Source organism: Gigantopelta aegis, chromosome 9, assembly GCF_016097555.1.
Source record: "Gigantopelta aegis isolate Gae_Host chromosome 9, Gae_host_genome, whole genome shotgun sequence".
In the NCBI taxonomy this organism is placed as follows: Eukaryota; Metazoa; Mollusca; class Gastropoda; order Neomphalida; family Peltospiridae; genus Gigantopelta; species Gigantopelta aegis.
Window position 1 is genome coordinate 109,955 of NC_054707.1, and position 25,853 is coordinate 135,807.

At 41.0% G+C, this 25,853-nt stretch overlaps 2 protein-coding genes across 2 annotated transcripts; one reads left to right on the forward strand and one right to left on the reverse strand.

Moving 5' to 3' along the window:
* Positions 1-3,118: 3,118 nt before the first annotated feature.
* On the forward strand, positions 3,119-6,154 carry LOC121380686 (repetitive proline-rich cell wall protein 1-like). Its single transcript, XM_041509633.1, is given in 7 exon segments — positions 3,119-3,151; positions 4,247-4,440; positions 4,625-4,780; positions 4,859-5,001; positions 5,144-5,339; positions 5,372-5,436; positions 5,500-6,154. Coding segments are annotated over 7 exon segments (1,326 nt in total). The 3' UTR covers positions 6,039-6,154.
* Positions 6,155-7,965: 1,811 nt separating this feature from the next.
* On the reverse strand, positions 7,966-25,838 carry LOC121381103 (ER degradation-enhancing alpha-mannosidase-like protein 2). The gene is made up of 10 exons (XM_041510217.1): positions 25,650-25,838; positions 23,994-24,104; positions 21,372-21,523; positions 19,565-19,690; positions 17,877-18,088; positions 15,009-15,150; positions 13,588-13,712; positions 12,178-12,322; positions 10,763-10,884; positions 7,966-9,315 (listed from the first exon to the last, which is right to left on the reverse strand). The coding sequence occupies exons 1-10, from the start codon at positions 25,787-25,789 to the stop codon at positions 8,251-8,253; spliced, it is 2,340 nt and encodes a 779-aa protein (XP_041366151.1). The 5' UTR covers positions 25,790-25,838; the 3' UTR covers positions 7,966-8,250.
* Between the last annotated feature and the right edge of the window lie 15 nt (positions 25,839-25,853).

Genomic DNA, 25,853 nt, shown 5'->3' on the forward strand with positions numbered 1-25,853 from the left:
AAAGAATATACAGAAACTACAATATGTACGAACTGAACCGTAAACACTTGTACATTGGGGTTTTTGTTTTGTTTTTTTATTATGAGGAATTCTATTCAGAGACGGTAATACATTTTGAACTGAAAATGAAGAACCTTTTTGCATATAATGTGCCTATCTTTGATAAACTAATAATATTTTGATGGGGCCTAAAAACCAATAACCAGGCACTTCGAATGTCAGTGGGTACACCCCCCCCCCCCTCCCCTTGGAACCTCGCTTGCAGTCCCTCGATGTCCGTTCTTATTAATGAAATGATGCACAACACTCACGGACGTAGTTCAGTGGTAACGAGCTCGCTTGATACGCTGTCGGTCTAGGATCGATCCCCATCGGTGGGACCATTGGGGAAATGTTTTGTTCTAGCTAGTTCACCACGACTGGTATATCACAGGCCGTGGTATGTCCTATTCTGCATATAAAAGATCCCTTGCTACTGATGGGAAAATGTAGTCAAGTTTCCCCTCATGTTGACTTTGTCAAAATTACCAAATGTTTGACATCCAATAGTCTGTGATTAATAACCCAATGTGCTCTATATACATTGGCGTAGCCAAGACCCTCCCCAGGTTCACCTCCCCCATCATAGTGACCTAGTAATACTAGTAGTAAGCGACACACCGCCATTCCAAGTTGTTCCTACATTGAGGTTTGATGGTCCTGTATGCATATGTATGCAATATATGGTCCGGACAGGGATTTACTGTTATGTGCAGTAGACCGTGAAACGTAGGTCATAGTGACCTAGTAATACTACTAGTACGCGACACATCGCCATCCCAAGTTGTTCCAACATTGAGGTTTGATGGTCCGGTATGCAAGATATGGTCCGGACACAAAAACTTTAACACACAGACGTACGTACGAACGGAAGGACAATACAATACCATAATACGACCCATCGTAGACGGGCGTATAAAAACCCACAATAATAAATAAATAAATAAACATAAAAAGAAATAAAATCAAATAATAAAATTCTAGCTACGTTGAGTGTTAACATGATACATTATTTAAAAATGCATTTGCAAATGTTCTTAAATATGTTGGGGACATCACCTCTACACACACTGACCTAGTTAGTGGCCATGCCCCCTCCCGTTACACCTCTTTTGTCCCCGCCACCTTTTATACTTGCCTGTAGCCTCATAGACAATGTGTGCCCCCCACCCCCCACCTTTCCCCAGTATAAAATCCCGTGTTCGACTAATTTTGTGAATCGGTTGGAATTCCATATATAATCATAGGTGATAGGCTTAATCGGTTTGCACCACCTGATCAACACTGGATTAATCAATCGGTTAGAAGAAACTCAGGAAATATTTGAATCATTAGAACCATACACTGTGGTCATCAGGGATTTTTTCTTCTTCTAATTTTACACTTAATATCCGTTTTCTTTATGTACACACAAAAACACCAAATAAAAGCATATTTACATCAGTTTCATCACCCAAACTGTCGTAGGACCAACTGCATAACATTTCCCAAAACCGTCGATTATGGAGTGTTATAATCGACCATCACGATGGAGACGGGTCCAACCGATCAATAATCGATAATTGATCACTGAAACATCGCTAGATCCACGAACCCCCACCTCCGACTTCAACGGTCCTCATAAACAAACAAACAAACAAACAAAAAAAGACCCCCTCCCCTCCGAAAACAACGACAATTAAACACTTACCTCTATGCATACATCCACTCCACGCTTGTAACAGATATTACAACAGCACAGTTGTTACATTTACGCACGTTTTAAATAAATATGATTATAAATGACAAACAGCGATTCTGTTCGCAAATTTCTGAAGTTAAATCTATATTCAGAAGAATGTACGTAGTATCGCTTTGCCATCAATAAGCATATTAAAACGTCAAAGCATTGTTGACGTCATGTCAAAGAATCTGTTTTTATGGTAACGTTTCAGGAAATTTTCTTAAGTTATTTGAAACTGTGTGTGAAAATATAATTCAAATGTAAATCTATATATCATTCCAAATAGGAAATCTATTCAAAGATATCCTTACATATTCCCGAAACTGTTTTAAGTTTACTGTATCTACGAGGTCGCGGGAAAAGGTGTGTATGGGTGATCTGGCAGGGTTACAATGTCATGGAATTAGACTACTATCGTGTTACAACTTACAAGATAGAGAGCAACCATAGATATATATATTAAAGAAAAATTCTGTTTAAACTTAAAACGTGTGTTTTGTTTAACAACACCACTAGAGCACATTGATTTATTAATCATCGGCTATTGGATGTCAAATATTTGGTCTCAGAGAGGAAACCCGCTAAATTTGTCCATTGGTAGCAAGGGATCTTTTATATGCATCATCTCACAGACAGGATAGCACATACCACAGCCTTTGGTATACCAGTTGTGGTGATCTAGCTAGAGCGAGACATAGCCCAACCGGCCCACCGACGGGGACAATCCCAGACCGACCGCACATCAGGCGAACGCTTTACCACTGGACTACATCCCGCCCTTTCTGCTTAAAGATTATAACAGAAAAATTCAAGGTATTTAATATTTACAATTTTTACACTTCAGTAATTGGAACATGGCGACATACATTTATGTTATATGATGTTTATATGATGGTTATACGAAAACCATTGACAGCGGTAACATACACGCTTATTACTGAAGATGTATTTGTACTTTGCAGTATTATGTTATATTATGGTAGGGCGAAGTTATACATTAAAGTTTCATTTATAATAGTTTACGACACTAAATTACCAAACGATCTGTGACATTATGGGGATAACCATGTTGTATGTGACCATTTGCGGAGGTTAATGCTGGTTTTACATTCGCAAACTGAGGTGGATATGTAGCCGGTTGATTGACATACTTTTCATGACCCCTCCCCAACCCACCCCTACTCTGCACACGCGCCTGCACCGAGTCGTTGAACTTGCTTTGCTTGGGAGCCGGTACCGGGATGCGAACCCAGTATCAACCAACCTTACGTCCGATGGTTTAACCATTACACGACGTGCGGAGGCCGCCCATATAATATAGGTTCTGCCCTAACGCATGTCTATACATGTATATCTATGACGCAGTCTGAAGCCATCTTGGACAAGACGGTGACTGTTCAAATTTGATTTCTTTACTTTTGCATGTAGGACACGTCCTCAACGAACAAGATAATTAGGCACAGAGTCTGTCTGCTGGAATTGCTCGTGCAGTTAACCTAATTGACCCAGTATTAACGCCAGTTTATAACGGAGAGTATTCTGTTAACATTAATGACAATTTCTATCTGGCCAAGTACTTGTGGTCAGCTCTGATGACTTTTAGTTGATCAGTCTAAATTATTAAACAACTCACGATTGGGTTACAGAACTACCACCTCTAACTTCCAGACAAACATACAAATCTCAGGAGCGGATTCAGGAGGGGACCCAAAGGGGCCCGGGCTCCCCTATTTTTTGACAAACAATACATATTACAGAATACCATAAGTGTACTGGACAGGGGGGCAAGGCGGTTACCCACCTCCAGTCCCGGAGAAAATCCTCAAATTCGGGCAGCAACAATAGAGAATTCGGGAAAAATTAACTGCCTGAACACTTTTCACCATGTATTTTCATTGTTCTACCCAAAATATTAGGTGTAACCCATATAAAAATGCGTAGCGAATCGTTTGCAACACTAAATAGCTGTTTGGCAGTAATGCTAATATGAATAAAAGTTGTAATCCAGATTCGGGCACTTTCATTTAATTCGGGCAAAACTCAGTCTATCCCCCGCCCCATAGCAACCACACTGACATACAAACCACTCAGACATACCAACCATACAGACATACCAACCACACAGACATACCAACCACACAGACATACCAACCAGACACATATACAAATTACAGTCTGTCCCATCCTCCTACAACAAAAGTAAAAGTGTTTTGGAAATAACATAAAATGCAATTTTCTAAAATATAAAATGCAATTTACTATTTTAGAAAACAATCAGTTCAGAAATAAATATTTTGTAATAAATTGCATAGTATAAAAATGGCATTCCCTGTGGGAAGAACTATAGACTCACATACGAACACATGACAGAAATGCAAAACCAGCACTATTTCTTACAAGCCCCAGTCTGACGAGCCCCAGTCTTAACAAGGCCCAGTTCTAACAAGCCCCAGTTCTAACAAGCCCCAGTCTTACAAGCCCCAGTCTAACAAGCCCCAGTCTTACAAGCCCCAGTCTAACAAGCCCCAGTCTAACAAGCCCCAGTCTTACAAGCCCCAGTCTTACAAGCCCCAGTCTAACAAGCCCCAGTCTAACAAGCCCCAGTCTTACAAGCCCCAGTCTAACAAGCCCCAGTCTTACAAGCCCCAGTCTAACAAGCCCCAGTCTTACAAGCCCCAGTTCTAACAAGCCCCAGTCTAACAAGCCCCAGTCTAACAAGCCCCAGTCTTACAAGCCCCAGTCTTACAAGCCCCAGTCTAACAAGCCCCAGTCTAACAAGCCCCAGTCTTAACAAGCCCCAGTTTAACAAGCCCCAGTCTAACAAGCCCCAGTCTTACAAGCCCCAGTCTTACAAGCCCCAAGCCCCAGTCTTACAAGCCCCAGTCTTAACAAGCCCCAGTCTAACAAGCCCCAGTCTTACAAGCCCCAGTCTAACAAGCCCTAGTCTTACAAGCCCCAGTCTAACAAGCCCCAGTCTAACAAGCCCCAGTCTTACAAGCCCCAGTCTTACAAGCCCCAGTTCTAACAAGCCCCAGTCTAACAAGCCCCAGTCTAACAAGCCCCAGTCTTACAAGCCCCAGTTCTAACAAGCCCCAGTCTAACAAGCCCCAGTCTTACAAGCCCCAGTCTAACAAGCCCCAGTCTAACAAGCCCCAGTCTTACAAGCCCCAGTCTTACAAGCCCCAGTCTAACAAGCCCCAGTCTTACAAGCCCCAGTCTAACAAGCCCCAGTCTTACAAGCCCGTCTTACAAGCCCCAGTCTAACAAGCCCCAGTCTTACAAGCCCCAGTCTTACAAGCCCCAGTCTAACAAGCCCCAGTTCTAACAAGCCCCAGTCTTACAAGTCCCAGTCTTAACAAGTCCCAGTCTAACAAGCCCCAGTCTTACAAGCCCCAGTCTTACAAGCCCCAGTTCTAACAAGCCCCAGTTCTAACAAGCCCCAGTCTTACAAGCCCCAGTCTAACAAGCCCCAGTCTTACAAGCCCCAGTCTAACAAGCCCCAGTCTAACAAGCCCCAGTCTTACAAGCCCCAGTCTAACAAGCCCCAGTCTAACAAGCCCCAGTCTTACAAGCCCCAGTTCTAACAAGCCCCAGTCTTACAAGCCCCAGTCTAACAAGCCCCCATCTTAGTCTAACAAGCCCCAGTCTTACAAGCCCCAGTCTTACAAGCCCCAGTTCTAACAAGCCCCAGTTCTAACAAGCCCCAGTCTAACAAGCCCCAGTCTAACAAGCCCCAGTCTACCAGTCTAACAAGCCCCAGTCTTACAAGCCCCAGTCTAACAAGCCTCAGTCTTACAAGCCCCAGTCTAACAAGCCCCAGTCTTACAAGCCCCAGTCTTACAAGCCCCAGTCTAACAAGCCCCAGTCTTACAAGCCCCAGTCTTACAAGCCCCAGTCTTACAAGCCCCAGTCTTACAAGCCCCAGTCTAACAAGCCCCAGTCTAACAAGCCCCAGTCTTACAAGCCCCAGTCTAACAAGCCCCAGTCTTACAAGCCCCAGTCTAACAAGCCCCAGTCTTACAAGCCCCAGTCTAACAAGCCCCAGTCTTACAAGCCCCAGTCTTACAAGCCCCAGTCTAACAAGCCCCAGTCTAACAAGCCCCAGTCTTACAAGCCCCAGTCTAACAAGCCCCAGTCTAACAAGCCCCAGTCTTACAAGCCCCAGTCTAACAAGCCCCAGTCTTACAAGCCCCAGTCTAACAAGCCCCAGTCTTACAAGCCCCAGTCTAACAAGCCCCAGTCTTACAAGCCCCAGTCTTACAAGTCCCAGTCTTAACAAGCCCCAGTTTAACAAGCCCCAGTCTAACCTGCAGAGAAAAACTCACAAACAACCAGCAATTACATATACACAGTATTAGTCTGGTGGCAACATCAATAATCATAATAATACCCCCCCCCCCAAAAAAAAAAAAAAAAAAAAAAAAAAAAAGCCCCAGTCTTACAAGCCCCAGTAATGGATCTGTATAATGGATCTGTAGAATGGATCTGTATAATGGATCTGTAGAGGGGTTTTGATCCTATGATACAAGCACCTCAGGTAAAGATCCTGTTGACTGACCTAGATGCTGCAGTCTGCACAAGACAGAGCCAAAAGGATATTTTAACAAGGTCATGACTGCTCACATGGAAATTAAAAGTTTGTTGTTTAACAACACCACTAGAGCACACCGATTAATTACTGTAATCATCGGCTACTGGATGTTAAATATGTGACAATGTTTGACATGTAGCCTTGGAGGAAATCTGATACAAACTTCCATTAGCAGAAAAGAACGTTTTATATGCACTTTCCCACAGACAGGGCATCACAAACCACAACCTTTGATATGCCAATCATGGGGAACTGGTGGGATGGGAAAAAACCCAACCAGAGAATGGGTCCACCAAGGTGATTCAATCCTATGATGCAAGCACCTCATGCGAGCACTCTACTGACTGAGCTAGATCCCGCCCCCACCCTACCCCACAAGAATCAACAATTACTCTTGTTTATATCACAACACAGGCACTTGAGGTTATAGTCACAATAACTATAAGATGACATGTAGGAAGTTTGTAATAAATTCAGTGTACATCTACTGATGGAAAGAAATAAAGGATCACACACACAGATAGCAACAAGAAATAATGACTGCATCAAAAATCAATTCATATTGTCAAAAGTTGACTGGGAACATATAGGCAGCACATTCAACACTACAGACTTTCAATCCCACATTACAACTTGGTATGAAATACAGACATTACTACGCTAGTTGTGAATTAAATTTAGTCTACAATTTGATGTGTTCCCTTGTTTCCTTCCATCAGTATACTAACATATTGCTTTACCGTGTTACCATCCATTAAAATACCATGATTGTGTTTTACTTTCTTGGTCTCCCCTATGTGTGCTGTAACCTCACCGTGGTGCAGGGGTGTAACATTCTCTTTGAGAATGGCCAATACAGCACAAAATTGAAGTTTTGAGTAAAATTCAGTATCCGTAAAATTCTGTGATATTTGTGTTTTTGCACAGTTCGATACACTGTTTTTGTTTAAACCTTGAATTTTTATATTGATGTTGATCATCACTTTATTTATTTGCATTACCATAGTTTGACACCCAATAGCCGATGTATTTTTCGTGCTGGGGTGTCGTTAAACATTCATTCATTTCTTGGTCTAGTATGCATTGTTGATAAACGTTATATGCATAGCACACTTAACTGACAATGGTTGAGGAAAGAGTAACCGCCACCAACAGCTCATGCAGTTTTATCACTACAATGTATCTTAACAGTGGTCATTAAATGCAAGTACAGCAGGAAAAATATTTCAAAATCTTAGGTAACCGGAAGTCAGTTCACGTGAGTTTTATGTGAATATAGTTCTCGTAACTGATGAGTTAGGCCTACCTAATCCTAAAACACTTGAACTATGGTTCTGTGCTACATTGGTGGTTCTGTGCTACATTGGTGGTTCTGTGCTACATTGGTGGTTCTGTGCTACATTGGTGGTTCTGTGCTACATTGGTGCTTCAAAAACAAACTGATTTTTACTTTCATTACTGATATATGGTGCTTTTAATGTTAGAATGGAATTGTTCACTGCGTAACCAATTGGCGGTTCTTGTGATTTTAAAGTTCTCGTGTTCTCGTGAAATATTGTGACCTGTACAGTATAACAATGTTTTACTGATGGTAACACACATTAATATCATGTGGTTGTATGCATGTTGAATTTATTACAATTCGTCACAGATCACAGATCGTTACTGGTGCATCAACCCTGCATCACCCCACCATCTCTCGCTCAAGCTCCAGGGAAACATGGCTCAACCACCCCTAGAAACTTCCCATGTGAAAGTCTAGACCTGCCCCTGCATACATTCCTACACACATACCTGCAATACATGTAGTCTGTAAGTTAGAGGTAGAACATCAAGTGCTTGTTGTGACTACAAATAAAAACATCGCCATAGCAAGAGTATAAAATAAATAACAATTTTATATATTTAACGGATATTCGAACATTTCTCCAAGAACGGACATGCGCATGTGGAATGGCTGTGCTGGGCAGTGGAAGAGTTCAGGGAGTGTGGAGTAGTTGAGCGAGTACTGCCTCATCACCTGGTACAGGTGGTAGGTGCTGGGGTGCTGTGTCGTGTTCGTGTCCGCCGATGATGACGTCAGGCTCGCCAGCATGTCCATCAGCTGACTGGCCAGACCGAGCCGGCCGCGAGTGCTGCCCCCTACAGGAGTTGTCTTCTCCTCCAGCTTGATCAGCGTTCTGCGTTGACTGTGAGTCTTGTCATGTCTGATGATGATTTTCGCCGGGTTCTCGTTAAGGTTGGGCGTTTTAACCAGAGTCTCTTTCATCACAGTCACAGGTTTTATTGAAGCATTTGGAACATTGGGAAGAACATTTACAGCTTTTTCTTCTCCTGGTACACCTTGCGTACCACTTTCTGGTACACCTTGTGTACCTTCGTGATCTGACGAATCTCCCTTTGTAACAATAATATTAGGATCTGCCGACTTGTCGACCTCCTGATCTTTACTGTCACTCTGTGAATCTGTCTGTGTATCTTTCACAGATACATCTATTGTCTGTCCATCCACCTGATCTTTATTGTCACTCTGTGAATCTGTCTGTGCCTCCCCTACAGCTACATCTAATGGTCGCCCATCTCCATGACTCTCAGTCCTCGGTTGTTTCTTCGTCTTCAGCCTGTGCCCGAGCCTGGCTGCCTGTTTGAGCGGTGTGATATCGAGTAGTTCGAGGAGGTTGAGGTTGTCGTGGAACGTCTGCAGGATGTGACCCTCCTCCTTCTTCTTGGCACTGCAGCAGTGGACCGCGGCCAGATCCAGGGGGTGGGCCTCCGTGTTGAAGATGTAGCCCCCAGTGTCGATGATGCACTCCCCGCTGGGCGTGTTGATGATGGTGCCGCGCCCCCCTGCGTTGTGCAGGAAGTTGTCCTTGTCAAACAGCAGGTACAGATACTTGGCCGTCTCCGCCAGGAAGAACGACTCCATCCGGTCCTCCAGCCGGTGATCACGCACATCCTTGATCTGAAACACACAGAGTTCACACACTGAAACAATACAAACTGGAGTGTAATGTCACACGTCTTTCAGCTGAAACACACAGAGTTCACACGATGAAACAATACACACTGGAGTGTAATGTCACACGTCTTTCAGTTGAAACACACAGAGTTCACACGATGAAACAATACACACTGGAGTGTAATGTCACACGTCTTTCAGCTGAAACGCACAGAGTTCACATGATGAAACAATACACACTGGAGTGTAATGTCACACGTCTTTCAGCTGAAACACAGAGTTCACACACTGAAACAATACAAACTGGAGTGTAATGTCACACGTCTTTCAGCTGAAACACACAGAGTTCACACGATGAAACAATACACACTGGAGTGTAATGTCACACGTCTTTCAGTTGAAACACACAGAGTTCACACGATGAAACAATACACACTGGAGTGTAATGTCACACGTCTTTCAGCTGAAACACACAGAGTTCACACGATGAAACAATACACACTGAAGTGTAATGTCACACGTCTTTCAGCTGAAACACACAGTTCACACACTGAAACAATACACACTGGAGTGTAATGTCACACGTCTTTCAGCTGAAACACACAGAGTTCACACGATGAAACAATACACACTGGAGTGTAATGTCACATGTCTTTCAGCTGAAACACACAGAGTTCACATACTGAAACAATACACACTGGAGTGTAATGTCACACGTCTTTCAGCTGAAACACACAAGAGTTCACACGATGAAACAATACACACTGGAGTGTAATGTCACACGTCTTTCAGCTGAAACACACAGAGTTCACACACTGAAACAATACACACTGGAGTGTAATGTCACACGTCTTTCAGCTGAAACACACAGAGTTCACACGATGAAACAATACACACTGGAGTGTAATGTCACACGTCTTTCAGCTGAAACACACAGAGTTCACATACTGAAACAATACACACTGGAGTGTAATGTCACACGTCTTTCAGCTGAAACACACACTGAGTTCACACGATGAAAACAATACACACTGGAGTGTAATGTCACACGTCTTTCAGCTGAAACACACAGAGTTCACACGATGAAACAATACACACTGAAGTGTAATGTCACACGTCTTTCAGCTGAAACACACAGAGTTCACACACTGTAACGGTCCGTACAAATGGCATCCACATTAGACAATGAAACCGACTTAACACTGGAGTTGACAGTAAAACACACAGAGTTCACACGATGAAACAATACATCTAGGAAACTTTTTTTGTAATGCTGATACATATGAAATTAAAACTACTAATGGTGTGGCAAACTGTATTTTATCTGAGCAGACAACTGTTCCCTTAATGTTTTTGTTTTTTTGCTGAGGCGATTTTCTAAATTGCAAAGACTGTGGTTACCAGCAACCACTAACAACTACCTGTGTTGTAAAATAGTACTAGAACTTACTGTTGCATAGCCGCATGATGTCTTGGCACTGTGTTCTATAGACTCGAGGATGTCGATACCGATCTCCAGCAAATACGGATCCTTGGTAGCTTGATATAAATACACGACACTCTCTATCAGCTCTGTAAAAGAAAACATCAGAATATACCTCATACACCTTGACCTGTAAGAAAACAAGATACACTTCACTTTAACCGAGTTCCAAGTCAAAGATTTCTGTCAACAATATGACGATAACTGATAACATGAAACTATTTCAGTCCTTGAAATTATATCGAGGATAATAAACGACTTCCCAGTTATTATCAAATTTATGTCCCGAGTGAAATAATGTTTACTTGTCACGAGCTTTATTTGATAATAACTGGTACCGAGTTTGTTATTCTATTTATTACCCCAGCTATTTGGGTTATTTTTTTAGCCTTTATTTTCGATACAGCCTATATCGGCTACACGTCCATGTATATAGAAACGACGTAAACTACTTTACTGTGCTGGGTATTGCTTTAACTTTGTATTTTATTCACGGTTCACAGATAATTTTCAAAAATCAAAGTTCTATATATTCTGTAAAAAAAAAATCTATAATGAACTACCATTTTGTTACAAGTTTAACACTGAAACCAGAAAGACGTAAATGCTAAAGTTTTAAACTACGTGACGTCATTGTGTGTGCTAGTACCAAGGTGATTGGATTGTTGGCATCAAATCACCCAATAGTAGTGTACGTTAAACCAATGCATGATAATTGCTCAATGAGAAATTATGATTTTTATTTTCCCCGTTACGAGTGCCTGCAGGTGTAATAAATAACTTTATATCACTGCTTTTACATACATGTATATCCCTCCCCCCCACCCCCACCCCACCCCCCACCCACCCCCACCGAAAACATGTTTTATAAAAGTGTTAAAACACTGACTACTGTACTTTTCACAAAGACTAGATATAACCAGTTTTCATTGTCAGTTACATACCTGGATGAAATGAGTCACGTACATGGACGAAGTGAGTCATGTACCTGGAAGAAGTGAGTCACACACCTGGACGAAGTGAGTCACGTACCTGGATGAAGTGATCACACACTTGGTCGAAGTGAGTCACATACCTGGATGAAGTGAGTCACGTACCTGGACGAAGTGAGTCACGTACCTGGATGAAGTGATCACACACCTGGACAAAGTGAATCATGTACCTGGACGAAGTGAGTCACACACCTGGACGAAGTGAGTCATGTACCTGTACAAACTGAGTCACGTACCTGGACGAAGTGAATCACATACCTGGACGAAGTGTCACACATACCTGGACAAAGTGACACACATACCTGGACGAAGTGAATCACATACCTGGACGAAGTGAATCATATACCTGGACGAAGTGAATCATATACCTGGACGAAGTGAATCATATACCTGGACGAAGGGGATAACCCTCTCTGTTGTGGTGGACTTCTGACTTTGGAATGTTGTAATACTCAGGTGTAAAACCATACTGCTTCCACACCTGGTGAAAGTTGTGGATTGTTTTCATCGCTTTATCAATATCCCCAAGAAGACACTGCAAAAATAACAACATCACCTACAACAACTGAACATAATTATTATACTTTACTGATGTATATTGTAAAAGTTCAAATTTGTTTATTCAATGTCAAACATTTGGTAATTTTTTACACAAAGTGTTAGAGGAAACCTGCTACATTTTTCTACCAACAACAAGGAATATTTTATATGAATTTTCCTCACAGACAGGACAGAACATACCATGGCCTTTGATAAACCAATCGTGGTGCACTGGTTGGGACAGAAAAAGGCCCAATCAGAGAATGGGTCGACTAGATCAGAGAATGGGTTGACTGGATCAGAGAATGGGTCGACTAGATCAGAGAATGGGTCCACTAGATCCTGCCCCCGATGTACCGGTACATACCGGTGACATAAGACACTTAATTATGTGTTGTAGTTTACATACTCTTCAGCATTCAATGATTGTCTCAATTACACAAATAAGTAGATAGCAGAGATGTGTGCACAGGAACCAAACTGAATATAACTACACAAATAAGTAGATAGCAGAGATGTGTGCACAGGAACCAAACTGAATATAACTACACAAATAAGTAAATAGCAGAGATGTGTGCCCAGAAACCAAACTGAATATAACTACACAAATAAGTAGATAGCAGAGATGTGTGCCCAGAAACCAAACTGAATATAACTACACAAATAAAGTAGATAGCAGAGATGTGTGCCCATGAACCAAACTGAATATAACTACACAAATAAAGTAGATAGCAGAGATGTGTGCCCAGGAACCAAACTGAATATAACTACACAAATAAAGTAGATAGCATAGATGTGTGCCCAGGAACCAAACTGAATATAACTACACAAATAAAGTAGATAGCAGAGATCTGTGCCCATGAACCAAACTGAATATAACTACACAAATAAAGTAGATGGCATAGATGTGTGCCCAAGAACAAAACTGAATATAAACACACAAATAAAGTAGATAGCAGAGATGTGTGCCCATGAACCAAACTGAATATAACTACACAAATAAAGTAGATAGCACAGATGTGTGCCCAGGAACCAAACTGAATATAACTACACAAATAAAGTAGATAGCATAGATGTGTGCCCAGGAACCAAACTGAATATAACTACACAAATAAAGTAGATAGCAGAGATGTGTGCCCAGGAACCAAACTGAATATAACTACACAAATAAAGTAGATAGCACAGATGTGTGCCCAGGAACCAAACTGAATATAACTACACAAATAAATTGAGAATGACACGAAGCAGGGTTTGTTTTACCTGAATACCAGGCAGGTAACAGTCGAGTGATGTGAACAGAGGAAGAGTTATTCCCCCTTTTTTCATGTGGGCCCACATGTACCAGTCGTCTCGCTTCAGATGTTTCTCGATTATCTTCTCGTATTCTGCACGATAGAAACTCAAAATTACTCCAGTCTTCAATAACATGTTAAGCATTTTTCTTCTAAACTGATCTGATTATCATAATGTATTATTTTGTAAATCGTCTGGTGGGCTCCCTTTGTTTAAATAATGATAATTTCAAGGAAACTGTTGTTTTGTCAAACCATGTCTGAATAAACTTTGACCAGAGTTAACAATTAACACACCAGCCTCAGTGGTATAGTGGTTACGCCATTGGAAGTAAGCAGAGGTGGATCTAGAGGGGGACCCCAGGGGCCCGCCCTTCCTAAATTTCCCCCAATGTTTCCTTGATATTCCACCTCATGTCACTGAGGCCCTCGTAAATGGATTTTCTGGATCCGCCATTGGAAGTAAGGTTCATAGGTATTGGGTTCCACTCCTGATACTGGCTTCCACTCAGAACAACTTTAACGACTCGATGACCACCACACCATCTTCTATCTCACTAACAACAACTCTCTGTCCTGGACAGACAGTCCAGATAGCTGAGGTGTGTGCCCAAGACAATATGCTTAAACCTTAATTGGATATAAGCAGGAAAAGAACCAACCTACAAATGAAATAAAATGATCAAGTAACAAACAGGTTACAGTTTATGTTTGTTTTGTTGTAAAACACACTGATTTATTGTTCAAGTCAAACATTGAGTAATTTTGAAATATAGTCTTAGAGAGGAAACCTGGAACATTTTTCCCTTAGTAGCAAGAATCACGTATATGCACCATCCCACAGACAGGATAGCATATACCACAGCCTTTGATATACCAGTTGTGTAGCACCGGCTCAATTAACAAAAATGCAAGCTTTGTATGCTTTGTAAAACCAAAAACAAATAATTATATATTTTGTAACATAAAGAAAATGCCAAACATATCTGTATATATTTAATTTCAATAATTAAAAGGCTCTGAAATTAAAAGTTAAAAATTTATTTTATTTAGTGACACAACTATAGAACATCGATTTATTAATCATCAGCTACTGGATGTCAAACATTTTGTAATTCTGACATCTAATCTTAGAGGAAACCAGCTACATACCTCCACTAACAATGAGATCTTTATATACACTTGTTTTATATAGGTATAAACCAGGCATGGGAAAAAAAACCCAACTGGAGAATTAGTCCACTGAAGTGATTCGATCCTATGACGTAAGCACCTCAGGTGAGAGCTCTACCGACTAAGCTAGATCCCAGCCCTAAAGAGCTCTCTTAGTGGGGAACGTTTTAACAAGGACAGCAGCAAACTGAAGCTCTGGTCTCTGTCAGTGATTACCTCGGTACATCTGCAGCAGTTCTGGGATTTGAAACATGATCGACCCTTTAACGAGATACTCAAAGTACGAGTCTATTCCGCCACCGACTCCCGAATCTAGTGCCGTCCATTTCCCGTCTGACACGTCCACATGGTTACCAACCTACAACAAGTAACGTCCACATGGTTACCAACCTACAACATGTTAAAGGTAAAGTTTGTTTAGTTTAACGACACCACTAGAGCACATTGATGTATTAATCACTGGCTACTTGTTTAGTTTAACGACACCACTAGAGCACATTGATGTATTAATCACTGGCTACTGGATGTCAAACATTTTGTAATTTTTACATTTAGTCTTAGAGAAAACCTGCTACATTTTTTCACAAGTAGCAAGGGATCTTTTATATGTACCATCCCACAGACAGGATAGCACATACCACAGCCTTGGATATACCAGTTGTGGGGATCTTTTATATGTACCATCCCACAGACAGGATAGCACATACCACAGCCTTGGATATACCAGTTGTGGGGATCTTTTATATGTACCATCCCAGACAGGATAGCACATACCACAGCCTTGGATATACCAGTTGTGGGGATCTTTTATATGTACCATCCCACAGACAGGATAGCACATACCACAGCCTTGGATATACCAGTTGTGGGGATCTTTTATATGTACCATCCCACAGACAGGATAGCACATACCACAGCCTTGGATATATCAGTTGTGGGGATCTTTTATATGTACCATCCCACAGACAGGATAGCACATACCACAGCCTTGGATATACCAGTTGTGGGGATCTTTTATATGTACCATCCCACAGACAGGATAGCACATACCACAGCCTTAGATATACCAGTCATGGTATGAGAAATAGCAAAAGTGCCCACTGATGGGGATTGATCCTAGACCGACCGTGCATCAGGCGAACACTTTACCACTGGGCTACGCCCCAACAAGAAACACAACTGCGTAACACAACTCAGTGACACAACTCAGTAACGTCTCCTGTCACTCGATACAACTCAGTAACGTCCCCTGTCACTCGATACAACTCAGTAACGTCTCCTGTCACTCGATACAACTCAGTAACGTCTCCTGTCACTCGATACAACTCAGTAACGTCTCCTGTCACTCGATACAACTCAGTAACGTCCCATGTCACTCGATACAACTCAGTAACGCCCCATGTCACTCGATACAACTCAGTAACGTCTCCTGTCACTCGATACAACTCAGTAACGTCTCCTTTCATTCGATACAACTCAGTAACGTCTCCTGTCACTCGATACAACTCAGTAACGTCTCCTGTCACTCGATACAACTCAGTAACGTCTCCTGTCACTCGATACAACTCAGTAACGTCTCCTGTCACTCGATACAACTCAGTAACGTCTCCTGTCACTCGACACAACTCAGTAACGTCTCCTGTCACTCGACACAACTCAGTAACGTCTCATGTCACTCGACACAACTCAGTAACGTCTCCTGTCACTCGACACAACTCATTAACGTCTCCTGTCACTCGACACAACTCAGTAACGTCTCCTGTCACTCGACACAACTCAGTAACGTCTCCTGTCACTCGACACAACTCAGCAACGTCTCCTGTCACTCGATACATCTCAGTAACGTCTCCTGTCACTCGACACAACTCAGTAACGTCTCCTGTCACTCGATACAACTCAGCAACGTCTCCTGTCACTCGATACATCTCAGTAACGTCTCCTGTCACTCGATACATCTCAGCGGAAACATGAAGTATTATTCCTGTTTATTTCAGGTACACTGTATGAGTATGTAAATCAAGTCAGGAAGCAGTTCCGTGACGTAGCTGTGGATGTGAGGCCTACATGTAGGTGATGACACAAGTCATATCTTATAACACAACGTAGACATTTGAATTTACTTTTTATCTTGTTTCTAAATTTTCTGTCATGACACAAAACAACATTTCATGATAAAAGTTTTAATTAGTTCTCACAAGCTCTTCAAAACCAAAAGTCATACTTAAAAAAAACAAATAAATTAATGTTTTTTGTCTTTGTTGTAATTTCATATGACCAAAATAAAGCATTAAAGAAGATATCTTGCTAGTTGGACATATGGTTAAGGAACACACAAATAAGGAGAGAGGAAACATTCTTCTGCCATAATTACTAGCAAGGGATCTTTTATATCACCATCCCACAGACAGGATAATATATACCATGGCATTTGCTACATCAGTTGTGGAGCACTGGCTGGAATGAGAAATAACACAATTGGCCCACTGATGGCGATTGATCCTAGACTGACAACGCATACATTACCACAGTGCTACATCCCACCCTCTTACGACATAGAGAGGTTTGTCATAAACACAGATAAACTAATCTAGTCCACCGTGCTTAAACAGCTAAAAAACCCACCTAAAATAACATGTTTAACCCAGTAGTCCGCCGGGCTTAAACATCTAAAAACCCACCTAAAATAACATGTTTAACCTAGTAGTCCGCCGGGCTTAAACATCTAAAAAACCCACCTAAAATAACATGTTTAACCCAGTAGTCCGCCGTGCTTAAACATCTAAAAACCCACCTAAAATAACATGTTTAACCCAGTAGTCCGCCGGGCTTAAACATCTAAAACAACCCACCTAAAATAACATGTTTAAATAAAAGTTACTGATTTTGCCTTTTTCTCTCTTTTTTAAATTTATTAAAATTGTTGGGCTTCCAATTTTTACTGAGAGCTACCAGATTTTAAAACCTGGTAGCCCACCGGGCTACTAAAAAAAGTTAAGGTCAAGATCTGCTCATGTGAGTGAGCGCTCAACTGACAAAGCTAGATTCTGCCTCAGTTTGTTATAACTACAGATATCCTAAACTTACGAGTCCCAGTTCCGACCGAGCATCCCACAATGCCCGGAGAGCTCTCATTGCCACCTTTTCGAAGACCGGATCCCCGGTGAGTCGGCTCAGAGAACCAAACTCTATAATAAACGTCCCCACACCAGCGGTGCATGTCACAGTTGTCTCCCCTCGAGGAACTCCATGGCGAAGGTTTACTGTCCCGTATGGCATACCAGTCGGGGTGTCAAATGCTGAAATGTAAAATTAATCTGTGTAATACGTATTATGTGTACCTGTAAGAAACTGAACACCAATAAGTAAAAATTAATCCACAGGAAAAAAAGAAATATTTTATTTTAAAAAAATTAAAAATATATGTTTGTTTTGTTTAATGACATCACTACAACACATTGATTTATTCATCATACGCTGTTAGATGTCAAACATTTGGTGATTCTATCAGTCTTATTGAGAAAATCTGCTTAAATTTTCAATTAGTAGCAAGGGATCTTTTATATGCACCATCTCATAGACAGGACAGTACATACCAAGGACTTTGATATACCAGTCGTGAGGCACTGGCTGGAATGAGAAATAGCCCAATGGGCTCACTTACAGGGATCGATCTTGGATGGACCAAACATATTTCTCCACAGTTATACGGCCTCAGACATATGGTTTAATAGCATGAAGCTAACGAGTGGGCTACTCTGTCCAACCCCGCCCTCTAACCCACATGATGTCATCTGGTGTGATGATGTAAAACAATACATGTATAATGACACAATGACAGGAAACGTTACCTGGTAGAAGTTTTCTCGCTATATTCTCTGCCATGAAGCGTTACCTGGAAGAAGTTTTCTCGCTATATTCTCTGCCATGAAGCGTTACCTGGAAGAAGCTTTCTCGCTATATTCTCTGCCATAAAGCGTTACCTGGAAGAAGCTTTCTCGCTATATTCTCTGCCATAAAGCGTTACCTGGAAGAAGCTTTCTCGCTATATTCTCTGCCATGAAGCGTTACCTGGTAGAAGCTTTCTCGCTATATTCTCTGCCATAAAGCGTTACCTGGAGGAAGTTTTCTCGCTATATTCTCTGCCATGAAGCGTTACCTGGAAGAAGCTTTCTCGCTATATTCTCTGCCATGAAGCGTTACCTGGAAGAAGCTTTCTCGCTATATTCTCTGCCATGAAGCGTTACCTGGTAGAAGCTTTCTCGCTATATTCTCTGCCATGAAGCGTTACCTGGTAGAAGCTTTCTCGCTATATTCTCTGCCATAAAGCGTTACCTGGTAGAAGCTTTCTCGCTATATTCTCTGCCATAAAGCGTTACCTGGAAGAAGCTTTCTCGCTATATTCTCTGCCATAAAGCGTTACCTGGAAGAAGCTTTCTCGCTATATTCTCTGCCATAAAGCGTTACCTGGAAGAAGCTTTCTCGCTATATTCTCTGCCATAAAGCGTTACCTGGAAGAAGCTTTCTCGCTATATTCTCTGCCATAAAGCGTTACCTGGAGGAAGCTTTCTCGCTATATTCTCTGCCATAAAGCGTTACCTGGAGGAAGCTTTCTCGCTATATTCTCTGCCATAAAGCGTTACCTGGAAGAAGCTTTCTCGCTATATTCTCTGCCATAAAGCGTTACCTGGAAGAAGCTTTCTCGCTATATTCTCTGCCATAAAGCGTTACCTGGAAGAAGCTTTCTCGCTATATTCTCTGCCATAAAGCGTTACCTGGAAGAAGCTTTCTCGCTATATTCTCTGCCATGCGTAGCAGTGGTCCAGAACATGGCCACCCCGGTTCAAGCACCATCCCAGCTCGGAGCTGGAACAAATGAGCCGACAGCAAACCACCCACAACTACAATATATAATTGACAAATCTCAAACCACCCACAGCTACAATATACAAGTGACAAACTCTCAAACCACCCACAACTACAATATATAATTGACAAATCTCAAACCACCCACAGCTACAATATACAAGTGACAAATCTCAAACCACCCACAGCTACAATATACAAGTGACAAACTCTCAAACCACCCACAGCTACAATATACAAGTACTCTCAAACCACCCACAACTACAATAAATAATTGACAAACTCTCAAACCACCCACAACTACAATAAATAACTGACAAACTTTCAAACCACCCACAACTACAATATACAATTGACAAACTCTCAAACCACCCACAACTACAATATACAATTGACAAACTCTCAAACCACCCACAACTACAATATACAATTGACAAACACTCAAACCACCCACAACTACAATATACAATTGACAAACTCTCAAACCACCCACAACTACAATATACAATTGACAAACTCTCAAACTACCCACAACTACAATAAATAATTGACAAACTCTCAAACCACCCACAACTACAATATACAATTGACAAACTCTCAAACCACCCACAACTACAATAAATAACTGACAAACTCTCAAACCACCCACAACTACAATATACAATTGACAAACTCTCAAACCACCCACAACTACAATATACAATTGACAAACTCTCAAACCACCCACAACTACAATATACAATTGACAAACTCTCAAACCACCCACAACTACAATATACAATTGACAAACTCTCAAACCACCCACAACTACAATATACAATTGACAAACTCTCAAACCACCCACAACTACAATATACAATTGACAAACTCTCAAACCACCCACAACTACAATATATAACTGACAAACTCTCAAACCACCCACAACTACAATAAATAATTGACAAACTCTCAAACCACCTACAACTACCATATATAACTGACAAACTCTTGTTGGTTAATAGGACCCATATTTTTTAAGCTATCTTAGTGCTATAATATCGTAAAACTATTGTAGGTTATGATATCACTATGATGTGTGTCTTAAGGTGTCATAGCCTATGACAGTTTTACAGTGTCAGAATATCGTAGCCCTTAGATAGCTTCAAAATTCTCTAGTCAGTGTTTTTCACTGTACTGATACTGGACAAACTTAGCACATCTTTTACAGTATTTTGGCAGTATTGTCTAACGAGACAATACTGATAGCACATAATTTATCTAAACCTAAGAGTCATTGAAAACAAAAGAAGAAAGAAATTGAATACATTTTTTTTCTTTTTTAATAGAAATTGAAGATTTTTAACTTTAGTGGCACTGAACAAATGTTTACAGCCATTATGTTGTTTACATATCTGATAGAGCTATGTAGGTCTATGTGAGATGTCTAGACATACATCTAAAATTGATTTCAAACACACGCAGTGATACATACATGTACAACATGTAAACACACCTCAGAGTTATGGTAAGTGTTGGTAAGTGAACCACGAGTATGATTTTATGCGGAATACAAATAGTAATAGTGGCTCATATGAAGAAGATAATATTATTTGGGCGACTAACGCCATTATTTTTTGTTAATATTTAAGTCGCCGAAACAGGACATTCGTCACATTTGGCGACCTGGCCATAGGCCGTTTCGAGCCCTGGTATATGCAATATCTAAGTTAAAGACACCTCTGATATTAGTTTCAAACACGGACGCATTGATGTCGAGGTCGAACAAATCTGCCGAGTTATCGATGAGCACCTGCGCAATGCGGCGGAACTCAGAGTTGTTTCCCATGATGATCAGCGTGTCGAGCGCATCAATCAACGTCAACGAATAACTGAAAGAAATATTACAAAGAGACCAGGTCAAACATTTCAAATATTATAAACACATACCAACATGTTAACCATTTAAGAAATTATAAACAACAAACCAAATCAAACATTTTAAAAATTATAGACATATCACATTTCAGATATCATAAAGAAAAACAAAGTCAAATATTTCATTAATTATAAGCAAACCACAACATATTATATATTTTAGAAATTGTGAACACAACACAATACTAAACAGGGACTGATGCAAGGTATTTCTAGGGAGGGGTGCAAAGTTTAATAAGACCATTTCCAGTATTAAAAAATAACTAATTTATTATGTTTCCCACTAAAAACCAACACATTTCAAAGGCATTATTTCATCTGTTAAACACTGGTTGGGGGGGAGGGGGGGGGGGTGGAGGTCCAAACACTTTGAACGTTGGTATATGTGTATACCCAGCACCCTCCCCTTGGATCCGTAACTACTAAACATTTCAGAAAACATAAAATAGACAGCACACGCATGTGACTTGCCGAAAAACAAACCTACATATTCACTCAGCTTTTATCCCCCTCAACTGTTTTTTTTTTAATGAATGTGATATTCCCAATCTTTATGCAGACTGGCATCGATCTGGCTGAATATGTTTCATCACATTTTTAAATTAAAAAACAAAAAATCTATGAAACGTATGCTTGGATTAAATTTATTTTCAACAGTGTGCTAAATTTATCATTATTTTATCTCTTGAAAATTCAGGGTAATTTCTGCATACTTGAACTGAATATATACTCTTCAAAAAAAGAAACGCAAAAGGGTACAAATGGGTTATAACTCCGATTTTATGTTTCCTACCGGTTCATGCTTTGTGAATATAAGGTCATTGCATGTCCCAAACACATTCCCACGGTTACATTCGATAAAACGCAGCTACTGTACAATAAAGTTCCAAAATGTGAATATTCGCAAAAACGCAGCCACGTGCAAACCATGTCACCACTGCACGTGCGTTGTCTGCACGTGCAACATGAACACCGACAGTATAAAAGTGCAGGGTGTTCGCTTGCCTGGCCTCTGTATCTGGCCGACAGTTGACAATCCAGGACATGCCACGTCTCAGTGAACCGCAGAGAAACAATGCCATCGGCCGACTAGACGCAGGCGAATCCAGAACGGCCGTTGCCAGGGCATTCCATGTGTCCCCAAGCACCATCTCCAGACTGTGGGACCGTTACCAGCAACATGGATCAACACGTGACCTCCCTAGATCCGGTCGACCACGGGTCACTACCCCCGGGCAGGACCGCTACATCCGGGTACGCCACCTTCGGGAACGATTGACTACTGCCACCTCCACAGCTGCAGCAATACCAGGTTTGCGCAGGATATCCGACCAGACCGTACGGAACCGCCTACGTGAGGTAGGAATTCGTGCCAGACGTCCAGTTCGAGGTGTCATCTTAACACCACAACACCGTCGACTCCGACTGCAGTGGTGCCAGATTCATCGACAATGGCCTCAACTGCGATGGAGACCGGTGTGGTTCAGTGACGAGTCCCGATTTCTGCTCCGACGTCATGATGGAAGATGTCGCGTGTATAGGCGTCGTGGTGAACGTTATGCGGCAAACTGCGTGCAGGAAGTGGACAGATTCGGCGGGGGTAGTGTCATGGTGTGGGCAGCCATCTCACACACTGGCAGAACTGACCTGGTCCACGTGCAGGGCAACCTGAATGCACAGGGCTACACTGACCAGATCCTCCGGCCACACATCGTTCCAGTTATGGCCAACGCCAACGCAGTGTTCCAACATGACAACGCCAGGCCTCACACAGCACGTCTCACAACGGCTTTCCTACAGAACAACATTAATGTCCTTCCTTGGCCATCGATATCACCGGATTTGAACCCAATTGAGTATCTATGGGACGAGTTGGACCGACGCCTCCGACAGCGACAACCACAGCCCCAGACCCTGCCCGAGCTGGCAGCAGCCTTGCAGGCCGAGTGGGCCACCATCCCCCGGGACGTTATCCGTACTCTGGTTGCTTCAATGGGCAGGCGGTGCCAGGCAGTTGTCAACACACGCGGAGGCCACACCCGGTATTGACTCCAGATGACCTTGACCTTGGTGGTGTGTCCTATCACTTACTCACAATGGACTAGAGTGAATTGTGAACAATTCTGCAACATTTGGTAATTATCGGACTCACCATTCAATAATTAAATCAATTCTCCAAATGTTACGACAATGTGGTTTTGCGTTTCTTCTTTTGAAGAGTATATATAAAACCCAAACACTGGTAAGCATAAAATCCATATAAATATTTAAATGTAAATTAAGACATTTTCCAAGCACAACCATAAAATTCAGGGATTCATCAAGATCTGTGCAAACTGACAAAGCTTTGATATCTACCGGTATGTACTTTAAGTTAGTTTATTGTTAACTCCATGGTAAAAACACATTTAGGTAAAAACTTACCTTCCCCAAGTATCGTGCCCATTGCAGGTCAAAGGTTGAAGTTCATCATATGGATAGGCATGTTTCAGGTAGCCTTCATATGCATGGTTAAACATATTAATAACACGACCTCTGAAACAACAAAACAAATAACGTGTTAAACATATTAATAACACAGCCTCTGAAACAACATAACAAATAATGTGTTAAACATATTAATAACACAGCCTCTAAAACAACATAACAAATAATGTGTTTCTTTAAACATATTAATAACATGACCTCTGAAACAACAAAACAAACAACATGTTAGTAACACCATTAACACAAGCTTTAAAAATATATTTTTGTAAAGTTCAAACAAGTAAAAACATGTACCCAGCCATAATTACTGGAGGCAGATGGGCAAGAAGGCAATGGCCCCACCAGCTAAGATGTTCCATTTTTATCTAGCTAGAAAAAATATATATTACTTTTCCCCAATTCTTTTGTAACTAAATACACTGTACATAAGGGTCAAGCTGTTCAACAATTATGTAATGCTCTGGGAGAGAAAGGGGGATACAAGGGAAAACATTCAGTGTCGCCACGCTATTCGCTATACAAATTTTAACTGATCACCAACTGTTGCTAATCAAATGTTTTAAAACAAAATGTTCCCTGGGTTATCATGGGATGCATTGTGAAATGCTACAGGGGAGGGAGGGGAGTGTTTGTCAACAATTATGTAACATGTTCAAAATAATTCCCATCTTTATTCATATTTTTATCTTTAACAGATGATTTTCTATCTAGCATATATATATATTACCAGACCTAATAATATTGGTCACTTTTTCGTGATTACGACAGAGAAAGCAGGAAAGGGTATACTGACAAGCATTTAACATGTATACTTTTAAACGAAGACTGGCCTTTGGGTTACTAACCTTTACTTGAGAAAAATCAGGGTTTCTGCCAGAATATGAAGGATAAATTTAAATTACATGCTCTAAAATTTAAAAAATAGATACATTTTTCTAATTTTAGAAATATTATAGCTAGTGAAAACTTTGCTTTGTTTAACAACACCACTAGAGCACATTGATTAAATAATCATCGGCTATTGGATATCAAGCATTTGGTAATTACGACTCTTAAGTCATCAGAGGAAACCCGCTATATTTTTCCTAATGCAGCACAGACAGGAAAACACATACCATGGCCCTTGACCAGTTGTGTTGCACTCACCAAAACAGATTATGTAATTAACAATATTTACGTCTGCTGTATGCTCGTTTTTGACGCACATGCAGTAAATTGTGCTACTTAGGGGCCAATTTAGTGCTCATTTGAAGTGTTGAAATACTAATAAAAAGGTAGCTATTTGGATAACAATTGTCTGTTGGAAAGAGTTCCGTATTTTCCCCACTACTACAAACGACGTAGTGCTAGGCCTGGATTACGAAATATAAACATTATGTTGGTTTTATAGAACAGATTGTTTTAAAAGCTATTTTATATAACTATCGCTAACCCTAACCTTAAACTAATTCTAACAAATATTTCTTTAAAATCGTTATGGGGAAAATAAGGAACTCATGCCCATACGTTTGCGATTTAAAAAAAATTAATAACTAATAACGAATAGGCCTAAACTCTGAAAACTGGAATAAATAAATAAATAGAAAACTACACCTGTATTTTATGAAGTCTTTTTCGGAAAATTTTAAAATTGTGTCACTGTCAGCGCTATATGGTGAAATACTAACTACTAAGAAAATTATTATACTAGAATAATATCGGGTTTGGGGTTGAATACTATTAAATAAGTGCATATTGAGCCGTGTTTGTAAACACCGACGACTGGAAAAGGAAATGTGGAAGATTAGTGCGTTACGC

Coding starts and splice junctions, on each gene's coding strand:
- LOC121381103 (XM_041510217.1), bottom strand. CDS start 25,789: ATGCACTTATTTAATAGTATTCAACCCCAAACCCGATATTATTCTAGT. Junction 18,089..19,564: donor AGCGAGAAAGCTTCTTCCAG/GTAACGCTTTAT, acceptor TTTACATTTCAG/CATTTGACACCCCGACTGGT. Junction 12,323..13,587: donor GTTACCTGCCTGGTATTCAG/GTAAAACAAACC, acceptor TTATTTTTGCAG/TGTCTTCTTGGGGATATTGA.